The 19,229-nt window shown below is 43.2% G+C and overlaps 1 protein-coding gene across 1 annotated transcript in view; it reads right to left on the bottom strand.

Annotated features, from left to right (window-relative positions):
* Positions 1-15,438, bottom strand: part of LOC120018160 (mediator of RNA polymerase II transcription subunit 13-like) — a 30,733-nt gene extending 15,295 nt beyond the window's left edge. Inside the window, exons 1-12 of the mRNA XM_038961193.1 lie at positions 14,777-15,438; positions 13,243-13,477; positions 12,279-12,447; positions 7,046-7,191; positions 6,624-6,821; positions 6,296-6,481; positions 3,742-3,901; positions 3,515-3,637; positions 1,746-2,426; positions 1,342-1,558; positions 975-1,005; positions 731-852 (exon numbers count right to left, since the gene is read on the bottom strand). Of these exons, the coding sequence (XP_038817121.1) occupies positions 731-852; positions 975-1,005; positions 1,342-1,558; positions 1,746-2,426; positions 3,515-3,637; positions 3,742-3,901; positions 6,296-6,481; positions 6,624-6,821; positions 7,046-7,191; positions 12,279-12,447; positions 13,243-13,477; positions 14,777-14,842 (2,334 nt within the window). The 5' untranslated portion in view covers positions 14,843-15,438. The remainder of the gene's footprint in view (positions 1-730; positions 853-974; positions 1,006-1,341; positions 1,559-1,745; positions 2,427-3,514; positions 3,638-3,741; positions 3,902-6,295; positions 6,482-6,623; positions 6,822-7,045; positions 7,192-12,278; positions 12,448-13,242; positions 13,478-14,776) is intronic.
* Between the last annotated feature and the right edge of the window lie 3,791 nt (positions 15,439-19,229).

Genomic DNA, 19,229 nt, shown 5'->3' with positions numbered 1-19,229 from the left:
TTTTTCTCGGGAGTGGCTTCCGTCTAGCCCAAATTGGTGAAATGCTGTAGACTGTTGTCCTTCTGGCAGGTTCTCCCTTCTCAGCCAATGAACTCTGTAGCTCTGTCAGTGTGGTCATTTGGTTCTTGGTCACCTCCCTTGCCTAGGTCCTTCTTGCCCAGTTTGATCAGACGGCCAGCTCTAGGCAGAGTCTGGATAGTTACATATTTTTTTACATTTCCCAATGATGGAGACCACTGTGCTCTTGGAAACTTTCAACACTGGAAATGGTTTTATAACCTTCCCAGATATGCTTCATCACAATTATATCTCAGGTATAATTATATATAATAAATATAAAGACAGTTCCTTGGACTTTATGGTATAGTTTCTGTTCTTACATGTACTGTCAACTGTGGGACCTTATGTAGACAGGTCTGTTTCTTCCTAAAACAATTTAATGGGCCACAGCTGGACTCCAATCAAGTTGTAGTAACGTCTCAAGGATGATCAAAGGAAAGTTGATACGCCTGAGCACAATTTGGACTGTCATAGCAAAGGACTGCATTTCATTTAAGAAATTTGCTAAAATCTATAAAAACATGTTTTCACTTCGTCAGTATGGGGTAGCGTGTGTAGATGGGTGAGAATTTTGATTTAATCAATTTTGAATTCAGGCTGTAACGCAACAAAATGTGTATTACGTCAAAGGGTATGAATACTTTCTAGAGGCACTGTATACTCCACTGACCGCTAGCTCGTCTTCGTCTGAGTTGAAGAGGTTGTCCAGATCGTTGATGGACACAGCCAGGTCTGTCTCATGGATGAGGCTGGTGGAGGGTATAGGCTTCCCACCAGCCGCACCCTGACCATCTGCACACACAAAGGAAGTGCCGTCAGTAACCACTCTGGATGACAATTTTATTGACATTCCACTCGTAGTTTTATAGGAGTGATTAAAAAAAGTCTTCAACAATAAAGGAGGAAATGCTCACCATCTGCTGAAGTCCCACTGCCATCGTCACCCTAAACAAACACCAGCGTAAAAAAATGTGTTATTCTCTTGGCATCTGCTACATCACTGGCTCCCAACCAGAGTTACTTGGTCTATCCACAGTGGGTACTTGAGAAGACCAGAAGCTTACTGGTAAAATGTTCAGGGGTACTCCAGGCAGAGCAAAATTCAGTTGGTGGTACAGTAAGCAAAAAATGTTGGGAACCACTGTGCTACATCTCATAAGCAAAATAGTGGCATACACATGTCAACTGAACTAACAAATCCGACCACATTAGGTAGGATTAGAAAAAGGGTGTAGGGATAACTATGGAATTAATTCTTAGAAACTCATGTTTGATACTCACCTTGTGTCTCTTGCTGGTCTCTCTCTCCGAGCCTGGTTTGTCCTTCTTGTCAGTGAAGGTGAACTCCTCGTCTCCCTCCACGAAGGCGTAGGGGTCTGGCTCCTCCTCCTGGTCCTCGTCAGACATGGCAGCCGCCAGGTGGCTGTTCCTCCTCTGGGTGTAGGTTCTCACCAGGTCGTCAGACACCTTCAGAGGCCTGCCAGAGCCAGACATCAACCTGGGAGGAGACAATGTTACGTAGATGTTCAGTAATCATGTGAAAGCAGGGGAAACTGCATATATAATGCTCAAAGTGGATGTACAGAGGGAGAAACCAAATATCTATCATAGCCACTCATCACCTTGGTGCTCGTAGTAAGGTTTATCATTACATCTTGAAAGAGAGGAGGGGGTAGTGTACTCACTCTGTGACAGAGACAATGTTCTCCTGCCCTCCTCCTCCCCCAGAGTCATCCTGTAGTTTGTCCACAGGCAGCAGTGGTGTCAAGAAGTCTGAGGCCTTCTTCCGTGGCAGGTTGAAGTACTTCCAGGGGTTGTGGGCCGAGTCTTCGTTGGGGCTGATGGCTGAGCCCACGTAGGCAGTGGGTTCCAGGGATTCAGGGTAGGCAGGGGGGAAAGGCAGGGGCAGATCAGACGAGGTCTTCTGAGGCAGCAGGCAGGGCTCAGAGGAGGGGGGGTAGAAGTGTTGGTGGATGGGCGTGGAGGAGCTCTTCATGGCCCCAGGGTCTTCCTCCCCGTGCTCGCAGGGGTGGGGGCTGAGAGGTGGGGGCTGGGGGGAGCCGGCCAGGTCTTGGGGGGTCCCGTGGGTGTGCAACATGGGGGCTTTGGAAGGGGCTGTGTCTATGTGGTGCAGGCTGGGGTAGGGTCCCTCATCCTGGGTTCTCATACACAGCCTCCGGGGCTCCATGGCCTGCTCCTCAAACACATAGCTGCGGTGGTGAAAGGGTGTCTGGGGCCTCTTCTGCTGCTTCTCCCCCTTCTCCAACTTCTCGCCCAGCTTGTGTTTGGGTGGCGGCTGTGGGGGCTTGCCCACTGATGGGGGGTTTCCTGAGGTGCTGCCTGATCGTTGCTTCTGGTTTTTATGCCTGGGGTGAAGAGTCAAAATATTGGAATAGCAATTTACTGAATGTTCATTTCCAAGACGTTTGTGATAAAAATCAGACCCCCTAAAGGACTCTGGTGAGTTACAGGGAAAAATTCACATCAGCCTAAAACACATGTCAAGCAAGGCCCGCAGGCCGAATCTGGCCCATTTCTATCTGGCTTGCACAATGATTTGGGTTGTCAATTCATTTTGGCCTGCTTCCATACCGCCCACGACACTCTGCACTACAAGTCCCAGCAAGCACTGCCAACTTGATGAGCTCCAAAGACAGTGCATTGCCACACACACACACCCCTCCTCCCAGACACACACATACACCCACCCAACCAGGAGCCAGCTAGTGCGCTGTATCACCTAACTAAACATTTGCAGCAGACAAGCTGTTTTCCTTAATGGTACTGACCGAATCTACCAGACCGAAAGTTTAAGTTGTAGGCAAAATGTTGATGCCAAGTTTCAGTTCCAAGAGGTCATTGCTGTAGCCTACAGACAATGCCATCTTTGATGTCAAAAATGTATTAGATAAAGGATTCACACGAGTATAAATGAATACTAAAGGACACACGTGAGAATGAGTTAAAGGTTGAGTCATCTACTTTATGAAATTACAGCTTGACGTGCTGTCCCATTTACAGAGCAGCAGAGGGAAAGGGCACAGGCAGTCCTCCTAAGCTACTAAAATGTTTCATTCTGGCTTCGGTATATAAGACTTAAACAAAAAAAAACTGCAACAAAATGCTTAAAATATGATTTATTTGGGGCGCAGCATGTTAGCCAATGCACATCTGCAAGCATAGGCTGGACAAATATTATTTATATTTATGTTAAAATGCTATATTCAGCATCCCACATAAATGTATAAGTGGACATCATAAAGTGGCATATTTTTAAAAATAAAAACGGTCCGTTTGGGTCGCGGTTCTATTCACGTTTTATTCTAAAAACAAACATAGGCAATGTCTGGACTGTAAATTCATTGTGTTTTTTCAATATGGCCCGTGCGGTGATTGAGTTTGACACCCCTGGCCTAAAACCCCCACCGTTATAATCAAACGTGATCCACAGTACCTTGAACAGTTGCAGTGTGCCCTATGCGATGACTCCACAAAATCCCATACTCCCGTTTTATCCCCCTCCTCCTCCTCCTCCTCCTCCTCACAGGTGCCATTGGTCAATGTAGCAAACTTCCTCCTGACAAGGAACCAGACAAACAGAGCTCAGCAGGCAGACCCTCCTTCAATAGACCAGTAGTATGATATGAATCAGTAGGGTGAGGTGACGGGTAGTGTACATACTTGCTCTGGGCCCGGTTGGTAGTGCACTCCTGCCACACGCTCTCCACCACCTGGGCAGCAAGCCTACGGGGGATCTTGCTGCTGTGGATACCGCTGCTGTTGGAGCTGAAACCATCCACTGTCAAGCATAGCTTTAACCACCTCTGGGCTGCCTGATGATCTACAGCAGAAAAAAATTGAGAAACACTTAAGGGATAATGCCCAAGAAGCCAGTGTTTGGAGGATATACAGTATTGGCAGAGGTGTTAGCCCAGAGACTAAACACTGGCTTCGAGGGCATTATCACTTTTATAAGACTGGTTACCTACATATTCAAATAATTGACATATTTTCATTAAAAAAAGTTATTCTGATCAATTTATTCATACTATTTCATCCTTCCGCGAGACATAGTCCTGACACAAATCTAGGGTTGCTACCCATGCAGGCTGGTTGTTCATTCTATCGGTTAGGTTAGAACCAGTCGTTAAAGTATTGTTGTTTTAAATCTATGGATCGACAGTCGTTTGTTCTAAAAGTTCCATTGCCACGATGGCTGGTAACATTCTTATCCCTTGCTTGCTAGCCAGCCAACTTTGGCTAACAGTCACGTCAAACAGCACAGCCAGAACAGCAGCAGTAGCTGAATATTTTTTAAGCCGTTTTTCTAGTGAAATAATTTGGGATACATCCATAACAATGAATGTGGTAATGATGCGCAATTTCACCTGGCATATAACATTTGCTCTCTCGCCAGGCCACTGTTCAGAATAGATTGCCAACTGCACAGCTAAAACAATAACTTCAAACTGAAGCTGGAATGACAGCAAACTAGCTGCATTTTGTGATTTTCTATTGACATTTATGTAAACTTAGCAAAAAAAGTAACATCCTCTCACTGTCAAATGCGTTAATTTTCAGCAAACTTAACATGTGTAAATACTTGTATGAACATAAGATTCAACAACTGAGACAAACTGAACAAGTACCATAGACGTGACTAACATAAATGGAATGTGTCCCTGAACAAGGGGGTGGGGGTCAAAATCAAAAGGAACAGTCAATGCAGTCTGTGGCCACACCAGACACTAAGTACTGCAGTGCATCTCCTCCTCATGGACTCCAACCAGATTTGCCAGTTCCTGCTGTGAGATGTTACCCCCACTCTTCCACCAAGGAACCTGCAAGTACATTTCTGGGGGGGAATGGACCTAGCCCTCACCCTCCGATCCAACAGGTCCTAGACATGCTCAATGGGATTGAGATCCGGGCTCTTCACTGGCCATGGCAGGACAATGACATTCCTGTCTTGCAGGAAATCACGCACAGAACGAGCAGTATGGCTGGTGGCATTGTCATGCTGGAGGGTCATGTCAGGATGAGCCTGCAGGAATGGTACCACATGGAGGAGGATGTCTTCCCTGTAACGCACAGCGTTGAGATTGCCTGCAATGACAACAAGCTCAGTCCGATGATGTGACACACCGCCCCAGACCATGACGGACCCTCCACCTCCAAATTGATCCCGCTCCAGAGTACAGGCCTTGGTGTAACGCTCATTCCTTCGACGATAAACGCGAATCCGACCATCACCCCGGTGAGACAAAACCACGACTCATCAGTGAAGAGCACTTTTTGCCAGTCCTGTCTGGTCCAGCGATGGTGGGTTTGTGCCCATAGGTGACATTGTTGCTGGTGATGTTTGGTGAGGAACTGCCTTACAACAGGCCTACAAGACCTTAATTGCCTACCGTCTGTAAGCTGTTAGTGTCTAAATGACCGTTCCACAGGTGCATGTTCATTAATTGTTTATGGTTCATTGAACAAGCATGGGAAACAGTGTTTAAACCCTTTACAATGAAGATATGTGAAGTTAATTCATAAAAATCCAATTATCTTTGAAAGACAGGGTCCTGAAAAAGGGAAGTTTCCTATGATTTTATTATGCTGATTTATGATAATCGACTGGCTCGTTCTGACATCAGACACATTCATTACTATGGGACAGCTGGAATTTGAATGTAATATTGAAACAACTGACAGCAAGGTTAATACAAATCTCCTTAATACAAATCTTTTAGTGTAGATCTATTATATAAATTGCCTGGCTGGGCTGATGAGACAGTGGATTGAGCAGTCAGATGAAACAGAGTAAATAGGTGTTACAATGTCAGATTTAGCCAGTGGTAACTTGTGGAATAGACATCGCCTGGAAGGCGGTATTTATCCAATCAGCATCCAGGATCAGACCCACCCGTTGTATAAATTAATATAATACTCAGTATTAGTAAATCCTTCTACTTACCAAAATAATCAGTTATGAGTTTCATGTACATGTACCTATCTAGGGAGTTTTTCCTAGCCACTGTGCTTCTGCATTGCTTGCTCTTTGGGGTTTTAGGCTGAGTATCTGTATAAGCAATTTGTAAAAAGGGTTTAATAAAATATTTGAACCTGAACGCATCAATGTTTAATCATTCAAAAGATGGACACTGAAGCCAGACAGCTACTCATACCCTATTACACCTGCAGTGCTTGTGGTCCTAATAGACTAATTAGTAAATGGTAAGGCTACCTGTTTGGGCCTCCTCTGGTGATGTGGGAGGAGTAAGGGTGACAGAGGACATGGCAGGGTCTCTGTGGGCCCCCTGGCCCTCACACAGGATGGCTGAGGGGTTGGCTGAGCCCTGGGGGGCTAGGGCAGGGAGGTCTGACTGGGGAACCAGTACTAGACAGGCAGGGTACACCATCCTCACTCCAGCTGGAACAGATCAGCACAACACATTTAGTCAGTGACAGCCTCCTTCAGAAAACACACACAATTGCAATACCACATACTAACCATGAAAATAACACATCCACACGCTGGACAACACACAACTGTAGCAACATCCCCATCTTACCAACAAGGACCTCCACGGCTGCTAGTGAGTCGTCCTCCCAGTCTGCATCCTCCATCTTGTCCTCGGGGCGGTCCTTGGCGCTGGGGCTAATGGGATAGAACTGCCTCCACTCCTCAATGAGTTTCTGGGTGGGGTGGTCAGACATCTTGAAGGACTGGCCCGTGACCGTCCCGTTCAGACCATATGGACTCAAGATGACTGGAAAGGAGAGAGGGGATATAAAGTGTGAGGTCAGAATAGAGTCGTGACTAGAGATAAATTAATTATGACAGCAGGCAAGACTATGCTTGAATTATAAATACTACTGCAGCGGCATTGCCTTTGACAAAAAAATATAATTAATATCTATGGAAATTACAGTATCTAACCAATGACAGGTAGTTTAACTGTTGTCTCAATAGGCCATGGCTGGTTAGACCCACCTTGCAGGGGGCTAGCATTCTGCTGTGCCAGGCTCAGGTGCTCTTCACTCAGCCGCTGGACAGACTGGTGCTGGGCAATCTCTACGCTGGTGCACACATTACTGTCCCCGTGCAGGAAGAAGGTGAATGCACACGACAGGTGTTCACTGCAGAAGGGATGGAAAAACAGTCAGTCAGCCTCAGATCCATCTGGAAATATAGGTAAGACATTCCTCAGAGAAGCATTCCGAGTGAAACATAAGATTCAATGTCTTTTCAGATACAGAAAGCAAAATTATGATTTATTCTCATTTGGATTCACTGGTAACAGGACAAAATGACAGGTTTCCTAAATGCAAAAGAGAACAATTAAAAGGGTTGAACAGGGAGGTCTGTTGTCCTTGACCTGACAGGATACTTCAGACATGAAAGAAAAAAACTATACCAAAACAATCTACAGTCATATGATGCTGTAAGCAGGGTTTGGGCTGGAAATGTAACTGAAAGGTAAACAAAGATTTGCTGCTGTATGCAGAGTAAAGATCTTCTTGCATGATTTCTTGACAGATGGAGCAAGTCAGGATACACTGGTTTATTACAATCGGTGCCATCTTTCTTTCTGCCTGAGGCTCACTCATGTTATACGTGCACTGAACAGTTAACAACAGTAAATGTACGGATTAAAAATTTTAAGAAACTACTTCCAGGGTTTTCTTCTGGATCAAAAAGGAGCGTAGGTGGTGGGTGTGGCGTGGCAATGGGTGCGGTCGGCACTGCTGAATCTCTCTACACCACCATCTTGGCTGTGTAGGCATTTAAGCCAATCTCCTGCAATTTTCACCATGGAGTGGAGATCACGAAATTTGCTAAAAAAATATATATTTTCTGCATATTCTGCCATGGAGTAGAGAGAATGTTATAGTTTTAAAGTTAATTTCCTGCAATTGTATGCATTTTGCCATGCTGTGTTCTTATGCTCAAACATAAAATCAAGACTGCTAAATTAATTATTTTGGGAATTTTCAATTCTCCCTGTCTAGATTTTATGTTGGTGATTGTTAGTTTTCAAAGACATTACAAAAAAATAGGTCTATCTTTTCAACATACTTTATATGTGGTTTTAAGTTCACACCGAAAGCATTTTTCCACCCCAAAAGTGAAATATCTTTTTAAATTACACTGTTTGAATGCTTAGGCGGCCCGCCCAAGGATTACAATGGCCGAAACATCCCCGCTTTCCAGTTAAATCATAACAAAAACCTTGATTTTCTATAAAGTTGAATCAAAGGTGGGAATGTTGGCACGAGAAGGCACAAGACAGGGTTATCAATGTCAAACTAATCTTTACAATCAAAACTTTTACAGTCTGTGTCACATAGATAGCAGCTCCAGTACTTTGCTGGAAGGATAATAGTCTCAACATCCCAGAAATACAACTGAAGACTGCATGACAGGCTATTGGTCTGTTCCTAGAGCGACAGGCCCATGTCTTCACCACAGAGAAAGCAGCTGGAAATCCCGATGAGGGCGCAACGCTAAAACACACCCACACACACAAAAAAAGAAAAAGCTGCCCCAAATGCGCTCCGTTCTTTAAAATCACAATTTAACCAACACCTATCTATTTTTGTGACTACCTGGACCTATCAATTGAAACCAAACCATATGGATTCGAATGAAAAGTACTTGAATAAACATGAAACAGTAAATATAAGCAGCGAACATCATTTCAAATAGGCTACATGACATATTAAAAACAGCATATAAACACTAAACAGGTCAGTAGCCAGATGAAGGAATTTAAATAAAATATTTTGGTAGGGTACATTATTCCAAGGCTATAGCCTACAAATAAATACATTGTGAAGCATTGCGAGTGAAACACAATAGGCTGGTAGGGAAATAAGCCCTTGGCATTTAAACATTTTGTTGTATTAAATCATTAGTCTATTAATTATAGGCTGTGACTTAATTAGAATGAAATACAAATTACACAACCCCTTTTTCATGATATCCAATTGGTATTTACAGTCTTGTCCCATCGCTGCAACTCTCGTACGGACTTGGTCTGTGCAGAGATGCAGAGTTCTTTTTATGGTATGCCCAAAAAGGTTTTTAGGGCAAAATAACGCAATCAAAACAGAAAGCTCCTTGAATGTGGGAATATGCCAGGCCTATTGGGCCAAAATCAATTATGGCCTATGGTATAAATAATACAACAGAAATTAAGGAAACTTTTAAGAGATCTGATTTTTAGTTTATAAATACTTTTCTACAATGATACACTTAGTTATGACTCAGTTATCTACCCACCACATTCCTTTATTTTAGCATGTGCACAGAATAAGTACACCATCTTGCTTTTGGGATATGTGTCTTCAGATTCCACAATGATTCTTTAGTTGTGGACACTACAATCACCGCACTCCCTCCCTTGGTACTAATCTTTGTAAGTCACCCCGATTTAGCACTTGTGTGCTTTATTAGTTTCTTTATGAAAATATTTAGCAAACTCCACGACAGTAGCTAAAGCAAGGGGCTATAGCAGCACACAAGTAGACTACAAATGCATGCTGGGGCGGGCATGCCCTGAGCTGGTGAAGAGAGCGCTCCTAGGTACGCTCTGCTCCTCGCTCTGCTATACTCACAAACGGACTTATATGCCATTAAAACCTACTTCCAGGTCACGATGGCTGCTTACTGTGAGGAAAATGGTCATTGAGGCCTGAGGCATGGCCTTCAACCAGCATGGACAACAGACAGATTATTTTAGTTTCAGTTAAAAGTGATCCTCCAAGACACCTACTTTCCTTAAATAGGCCAAAATGTGATCACCTAGTTAAAAATAACAGACTATTATAGAATTGAAATGTTGAAACAAGGCTTTATTTCCTCACTAGTGCTGCACAGCCAAGCGGGCTACACACACCAAAATAGTTCCTGTTGACAAGGTTAGTGTAAAACCACAATGCAGACTCAGCATTTTCCAAAGACCAGACAGAGTACAGGTGACAGTGAGACCGCTGAATCTCACTCACACACCAACTCTCATTTTCACCAAGTCCAAGGAGGCACTGCCCTTCTTCAACACCCACTTGTAGATGTCTTCATCCTGAACATTGTGGCCAATTCTCACACACTTCACACCCGTAAACACACCATGACAGCTTAACACCCCAGTGATCATGCACTGCTTGAATTTCCAGGGCAGGCGAAACAGGCAGGGCTCAAATTAGCCCATTAGGGCTCTCCAGGATTCCCCCAGGCCCCATTTGAGTGCAGGGGGAAGCCAAAACTGTGATGTCATTCCACTTAAATGCACCTGCATGCTTCCCAGCCGAAGAGTTCTTGCATATATTATGACTACATTTTGTGACGGCTTTGTTAGTATTGGACTTGTCAAGGTATTATTTTAAAAATATAATAAAACATTTTAAGCTGTTAGTGCAAAACAAATGTAGAGCGCAAGACAAAGTCTACACCCCTTCATCTAGGTTTGGTCAACAGTAGGGATTCTTCAATTAAGTATTTGTTTGTTTGTTTGTTTTCGCGCACATTTTTTAAAATGAGAAATACTGCACCAAACATCTTAGATGTGAAATTGCTCAACTAAGATCTTCTCTGCAAAAACCCCAAAATGGCCTTCCGGATGGCGCAGTGGTCTAAGGCACTGCATCGCAGTGCTAGCTGTGCCACCAGAGACTCTGGGTTTGAGCCCAGGCTCTGTCTGGCTCCGGTAGGGATATCCTTGTCTCATCGCGCACTAGCGACTCCTGTGGCGGGCCGGACGCAGTGCGTGCTGACCAGGTCGCTAGGTGTACGGTGTTTCCTCTGTCACATTGGTGCGGCTGGCTTCCGGGTTGGATGCGCGCTGTGTTAAGAAGCAGTGCGGCTTGGTTGGGTTGTGTTTCGGAGGACGCATGGCTCTCGACCTTCGTCTCTCCCGAGCCCGTACGGGAGTTGTAGCGATGAGACAAGACAGTAACTACTAACAACTGGATACCACGAAATTGGGGAGAAAAAGAGATGTATTTGAATAATTCGGACTATTTTGAGAAAGTGTATACTGGCTACGGCGTCTCAAATTTACAAACAGTACTATTGGGGCTTTTTTCTTGTTTTTCAAGCTAAGGTCTTTTAAGGGCTTATGCGACCACACTCGTTTGGTCAGCCTAGCCTTCAGGAAAACTAAAGCATGCTAACACATAACAGGACAAAAATTAATACAGTATGCATGTCTACTCTCAGCAGCAGAAAATAATTATCTGCTGCTTGTTCAGCCTGAGATAGGTGCCGCATAGATTCCCTAATGTTTCCAAAATATCTAATGGCAGTGTAGTAGTTGTCTGGAATCTGAGGTAATTTATAGAACAGAATCTGTGCATGGCTGACTCACGTGAACAAGCATAGATTCACCTGCCCCCACTAAAATACTATCTACGGACAACAGGAAACTCTCCAGATATCCAAGAAGTAATCCAGCAGGGCTATTAACAGAAAAGGATACTGAAGTGTGAATGGCTACTAAACATATGCTGCCTTTGAAGAGCCAAGTGTCCAAGGAGGATTTCAATGAATCCATCAATCCTCAGGGATTATTTCAAGAATAAATCAAAAGGGACAAAAGCTTCAGATAGGGAGTCAATGACAAAATGTGTACATTTCTATGGCCTGTGTGTTACAAAGCATATGCCCGAACATCAAGTAAAAGGAAAACTAATCACATTCACATGCTGACAAGATCAGGCACGCGCGTGGGTCCGCCATCGCACAAATATTGATTTTGTCCATCCACACCAGATGCGATCAGGACACGCAGGTTGAAATATCAAAATGAACTCTGAACCAACTATACTCATTTGGGGACAGGTCGAAACACATGAAACATTCATTGCAATTCAGCTAGCTATCTTGTTGCAAGCTAATTTGTCCTGGGATATAAACATTGGGTTATAAACAGCATGTCAGAAACGGCTGAATTTCACTAGACATTAATGCACGTCATTAACAACTTCCATTGGCATTCACTCAATTTACTATAGGCCTACATTTGTGGCCAACCAATTTACTATTCTTGGCAGATGTTTTTAATCCAGTGCAACACATTACTAAAACCAATAAGGAATTACACTGGATCAGGATGCCTGGTTGACCTGCTGTAGAAATGTACTAGAAAGTCACCAGAGCACTCCGCAAAACTGATGAAGATATCAATGCACTGGTTACAGAAGAGGGTTAATATGGGGACTCTTACCTCTTACTGATGGGCTTCTCATCCTTCTCGTAGGGCTTGACAAACCACTTGCCAATACGGACAAAGCTGCGGTTCATGAGGCAACGCTCCAGCAGGTTGTGGACAGCTTTGAACAGGAGTGTGCGGCACTCGTAGGACAACCCGCTCTCCCACTCGCCTTCCTCTTCACCTGAGCCAGGGAGAGAGCAAAGACAGTCAGATAGCTGCTGAATGCTCCATAAACATCACAACTTTAAACTGTAAACAAGAACTAAAGGATTGGTGGTGTTGCAGTTTGATATGGGTTCAAACAAGATTGGATAGGAATTTTTGACCATCTGCCAATGTTTACGATGAAACTCAACACATTATGCAACTATGTAAATAATATGTTAAAGAGAAAATCCACTCAAAAACAGCAGTCAAACTGTGTAGCTTTCATGGACATTCAAGAAGCAAAGTGTCACCACCCACATAATCATGATGCATCATATCCAAAAGATAATTTGAGTGGAGTTTCCCTTTAAGCTTTCACGATGAACTGTTGCAACAGTTTGACGGGTGGTGGGGATACAAAAGGGAATTTCACCTGACTAGTGTAGGATAGATACTAAACAAAAATGTTCACTTTGTTTTATCAGTGGCAAGGACTATAAGATCTAGCCACCAGGTAGCTTCACCCTGTAGGCAGCTAACTACTGTAACAGGAGCTGCGACTCCAATGAAAAAGCAGATGAAAAAGCAGATGAAAAAGCAGTTGTAAGGTCAACCTTAGGCCCGACATGTAAACTACTCGCATCTTTCACTACCAAAAGATGTAGGTAGTCATTGAAGTGCATCAGGCTGTGGACTACTGGACTACTCATCTGAGCAGTGCCTTGCATGACTCTGGCAGCCTCTCTCCCAAAAGTCAACAGAGTTGATCCTAACTCCAATGCCATGTGAGCCACAAACATCCCTTCACGTAGCAGAGGCTTGCCCTTACTTGACAGATCGTGGTGGATGAGTTCGGCGAAGCTGGGGTCGTCCCCCCACCAGAAGAGCCAGAGCTCACGGCGGCCCGGGGTGTGGTGCCTCCGCCACACGCTTAGCACGTCGGCCGCCAGGCACCGGCTGAAGCTGCACAGGATGGGGTCTTCCTCTGTCACGGGAAAGAGGATGGGCGAGGAGGTGGGCCCCTGCCACACAAAACGTCGCCATTTTATCCCAGTCAGGTCAGCCTGGGGGATGGGGTGAGAAAAGAGAGAGCTGAGACAGAGGTCCAATCACAAATGGACACTAGACCCTATGCACTTGTGGAGACCTGAGAGGATTTGACAGGTGCAATTAATATGGTAATAGCTCCACCTTCCCTTCTGATAGGCTCGATGGAAGTTTCACCATATTGCTTATACCACCCACTTCCTTGCAGATCTCTGAAAGTGCGTAGGGTCCATTTGGGATTGGCCCAGAGACAGGATGCAAGCCGGCTGAATGTAAAGCAGTGCAGTAGTAGCCTAACTCCTGGGACAACTTTAACAGCTGCTTTATCTAACCAGTGTGAAGTACATCCAAATACAAAATGTAAAAGATGCAGTTGTTCCTTTGTGTGCAACCTAACCTTCAAATCATTAGGCTTTAGGGTTCAAAGGATAGGAAACCCATTTCTATCAAAGTATTTAGTGCCAATGGTTATTACCTAGAATATTCAATATAGAATACCTTCGAATGCTATGCAGCATTTTCAAGAACAAGATTAAAGAATTAATTCAAAATATGACAAGACATTTCTTATATCCTAGTTAATAAAATATACAGTTTCAGAATCACTAAAACTATGGGCCTATAGTTGATATAAGGTAACTTGTCTTAGTACCCTGTTGAAAGTTCTATCCATAAGGGAGTACCACATAACACTACAATGAGGAAGTGTGCAACTCACTAGCTTCATGAGTTGTAGTTGACAGCACTGGTGATAGGAATGCTCACTGAAGAAAACAATACTGTAGACCTAGTCTAAGGCTGACTCATATTGTTGGCCTAAAAAGTTAGCCATAACTAACTAACAAGCATCAAGTTGTAAACAAACACGAATGTACACTATGACTAGTTGCTAAGAAATAGTTAGTTGGATAGAAGAAATATAAATAAAATATATAACTAATGGTAATGAGGCGAAGAAGAATCATTAACATCTCACAATGACAGACAACCTCACAAAATAACCTGAACCTTGCAAGCCAGTTAGCCAACATTAGCTAGCTAGCGAAATGATAGCTAGCTAAGTAAGAATGTTTGTAGTTGAATCTGGTGTACTTCAATTGCTATAAACTAACATCGTATCAACAAAGTATTAATGTTAGCTAACTACAGTTAACTCACTTGCAAAATTGCATTAGACAGTAATCTAGAACAGGCCTTGACGCCTCCAGTCAGCTGTAGTCAAGCGGTTTAGCTTGCTGGCTGCCTAGCCAAAATGGCTTTATGGCCTCAGTTTGAGCTAGCTAACGTTAGCATGCCAGCATAGTTTAATCACTTACCAGGCAAAATAGGTTGGAGTGGCAGTCCTCCAAACTGGCCCCGTTTGGTACAAAACATGAACTCATCCTCACAGCGTGGTTGAACAATCCATCGTCTCAGTTACCGAGAAGAGCAATATTCAGCTAAGTCTAAGTTATTTGATCTGGATATTGAGTATTTAGTCAACTAAACTAGAAAACTAAGATGCTAACTTGCTAGTTATTTATACAACCGGTTGATGCCTAGCCACTATGCTAGCTTCTTGCTTGCTAAACAGTCTCGCTGTCTTGATAGCCAGCTAGCTAGTTAGCGTTCTACGCTAACAAATTCATCAACCCCCACTTCGAGTCCGTTTTCTTACTTTACAATACGTTAACTAAAATATATACACGAACCATACCACAGCCTCAGCATGAAGTGATGTAATCTAAAACAAGTTCAGAGTAAAGAAACGCTCCCCTCCCCGAGTTAAGCTATCTAGCTAACATAGCCAATTCAGGCTAAATAAAACAGTTAGCTAACACCACCCTTATATTCCCCATAGTCACCGGAATCCGATAAAACTATCAAAACTTTCACTAAAATACTGACATCATGATGCAAATGTCCAGTAAGGGTAAGCATTTGCGTTTACTGATTCTCGGGTCCTGCAGGTTGCCATTTGAATTCAAGGGTTGAATTCTTTAATGGCGGCCAAGAGGACAACTCTGCCTCCCAACTCCCATTGGCCAATTTGTGGTAATGGGGGGGGGGGGGGGGGGGGGGCGTCACACTATAACTGATAGCTCGTAACTGAGTTTACTGATCAAACCAATGACATCTTTGTATCAAGCCACTCTCATCCTATAATGATCATTATGCTTTCAGGCTCCAGCCAGCCATAATCTAATGGAAATAGTAAAAAAACGGAACCTCTCATCCTGGTCCCAGTCAGTCAATCGCAGGTAATCCTCCTCAGGTAGCCTAGTGGTTAGAGCGTTGGGCCAGTAACCGAAAGGTTGCTTGATAGAATTCCTGAGCTGACAAGGTAAAAATCTGTCGTTCTGCCCCTAAACAAGGGAGTTAAGTTAACCCACTGTTCCTAGGCCGTCATTGTAAATAAGAATCTGTTCTGAACTGACTTGCCTAGTTAAATAAAGGTTAAATAAAAAGACAGAACTACTGCCCAATATGTCACCAAAACAGGGCACAATAGGACAGTTTTACTAAATGTTTGCATTTTTGCAAGTTTTCCCCTGTTCTTTATTAGAGGGGAATATGACATAAGGTAGAGAAAAAAAGTAAATAGAGGTAAAGGAGGGGGAATCATATCTCAAACATACACAACTGTTTGGGGGAGCTCTGACAGAAGTTTGGCATACTTTCAACTCCAGCTGATGACATGAGGGTATAATGTTTAATTTCCAGGGCACTCTAGTGTCTACAAATAGATTTATTTATTCACATCCATCATAATTATTTTGGAGATTTCTGTTACAGCTATCAGAATACATTTCTCAAATACTCCCCATACAATTTCAGGTGTAGAGTGACAGAAAGCACCCTTGTTGATTATGAGTGAAACTCTTGCATCCAATGTACAGTAACATTCAAAAGTTTGGACACACCTAGTCATTCAATGGTTTTTCTTTATTTTTGACTATTTTCTACATTGTAGAATAATAGTGAAGACATCAAAACTATGAAATAACACATGGAATCATGTAGTCACCAAAAAAGTGTTAAACAAATCAAAATATAATTTATATTTGAGATTCTTCAAAGTAGCCACTCTTTGCCTTGATGACAGCTTTGCACACTCTTGGCATTCTCTTAACCAGCTTCATGAGTTAGTCACCTGGAATGCATTTCAATTAACAGGTGTGCCTTGTTAAAACCTCATTTGTGGAATTTCTTTCCTTCATAATGGGTTTGAGACAATCAGTTGTGTTGTGACAAGGTAGGGGTGGTATACAGAAATGGCCCTATTTGGTAAAAGACCAAGTCCATATTATGGCAAGAACAGCTCAAATAGGCAAAATGAAATGACAGTCCATCATTACTTTAAGACATGAAGGTCAGTCAATATGGAACATTTCAATAACTTTGAAAGTTTCTTCAAATGCAGTCGCAAAAACCATCAAGTGCTATGATGAAACTGGCTCTCATGGGGAACGCCACAGGAAAGGAAGACCCAGAGTTACCTCTGCTGCAGAGGATATGTTCATTAGAGTTACCAGCCTCAGAAATTGCAGCCCAAATAAATGCTTCACAGAGTTCAAGTAACAGACACATCACAACATCAACTGTTCAGAGGAGACTGCGTGAATCAGGCCTTCATGGTCAAATTGCTGCAAAGAAATCACTACTAAAGGACACCAATAATAAGAAGAGACTTGCTTGGGCCAAGAAACACAAGCAATGAACATTAGAATGGTGGAAATCGGTCCTTTGGTTTGATGAGTCCAAATGGGAGATTTTTGGATCCAACCGCCGTGTCTTTGTGAGACGCAGAGTAGTCGAACGGATGATCTTCGCATGTGTGGTTCCCACCGTGAAGCATGGAGGAGGTGTGATGGTGCATTGCTGGTGACACTGACAGTGATGTATTTAGAATTCAAGGCACATTTAACCAGCATGGCTACCACAGCATTCTGCAGCGAAACCATCTGGTTTGCACTTACTGGGACTATCAGTTGTTTTTCAACAGGACGATGCTACAAAACACACCTCCAAGCTCTGCAAGGGCTATTTGACCTACACTTTTTTATATATATATACCGTTGAAGTCAGACTTAGGTTGGAGTCATTAAAACTCGTTTTTCAACCACTCCACAAATTTCTTGTTAACAAACTATAGTTTTGGCAAGTCGGTTAGGGCATTTACTTTGTGCATGACACAAGTAATTTTTCCAACATTTGTTTACAGATAGATTATTTGACTGTATCACAATTCCAGTGGGTCAGAAGTTTACATACGCTAAGTTGACTGTGCCTTTAAACAGCTTGGAAAATTGCAGAAAATTATGTCATGGCTTTAGAAGCTTCTGATAGGCTAATTGACATGATTTGAGTCAATTGGAGGTGTTCCTGTGGATGTATTTCAAGGCCTACCTTGAAACTCAGTGCCTCTTTGCTTGACATCATGGGAAAATTTAAAAAAATCAGCCAAGACCTCAGAAACAAATTGTAGACTTCCACAAGTCTGGTTCATCCTTGGGAGCAATTTCCAAATGCCTTAAGGTACCACATTCATCTGTACAAACAGTAGTAAGCAAGTATAAACACCATGAGACCACGCAGCTGTCATACCGCTCAGGAAGGAGACGTGTTCTTTGGTACGAAAAGTGCAAATCAATCCCAGAACAACAGCAAAGGACCTTGTGAAGATGCTGGAGGAAACAGGTACAAAAGTATCTATATCCACAGCAAATTGAGTCCTATATCGACATAACCTGTAAGGCAAGGAAGCAAGGAAGAAGCCACTGCTCCAAAACCACCATAAAAAAGCCAGACTGGTTTGCAACTGCACATGGGACAAAGATTGTACTTTTTGGAGAAATGTCCTCTGGTCTGATGAAACAAAAATAGAACTGTTTGGCCATAATGACCATCGTTATGTTTGGAGGAAAAAGGGGGATGCTTGCGAAGCCGAAGAACACCATCCCAACCGTAAAGCACGGGGGTGGCAGCATCATGTTGTGGGGGTGCATTGCTGCAGGAGGGACTGGTGCACTTCACAAAATAGATGGTGTCATGAGGATGGAAAATTATGTGGATATATTGAAGCAACATCTCAAGACATCAGTCAGGAAGTTAAAGCTTGGTCGCAAATGGGTCTTCCAAATGGACAATGACCACAAGCATACTTCCAAAGTTGTAGCATAATGGCTTAAGGACAACAAAGTCAAGGTATTGGAGTGGCCATCACAAAACCCTGACCTCAATCCTATAGAACATTTGTGGGCAGAACTGAAAAAGCGTGTGCGAGCAAGGAGGCCTACAAACCTGACTCAGTTACACCAGCTCTGTCAGGAGGAATGGGCCACAATTCACCCAACTTATTGTGGGAAGCTTGTGGAAGGCTACCCGAAACTTTTGACCCAAGTTAAACAATTTAAAGGCAATGCTACCAAACACCAATTGAGTGTATGTAAACTGCGAGCAAGGAGGCCTACAAACCTGACCCAGTTACACCAGCTCTGTCAGGAGGAATGGGCCACAATTCACCCAACTTATTGTGGGAAGCTTGTGGAAGGCTACCCGAAACGTTTGACCCAAGTTAAACAATTTAAAGGCAATGCTACCAAACACCAATTGAGTGTATGTAAACTTCTGACCCACTGGGAATGTGATGAAAGAAATAAAAGCTGAAATAAATAAATCTCTCTACTATTATTCTGACATTTCACATTCTTAAAATAAAGTGGGGATCCTAATTAACCTAAGACAGGGAATTTTTACTAGGATTAAATGTCAGGAATTGTGAAAAAC

This window comes from Salvelinus namaycush, chromosome 23 (assembly GCF_016432855.1).
Source record: "Salvelinus namaycush isolate Seneca chromosome 23, SaNama_1.0, whole genome shotgun sequence".
Taxonomy (NCBI): domain Eukaryota; kingdom Metazoa; phylum Chordata; class Actinopteri; order Salmoniformes; family Salmonidae; genus Salvelinus; species Salvelinus namaycush.
Note: the sequence above shows the minus strand (reverse complement) of the source record. Positions and strands in the feature narration are given on the sequence as shown.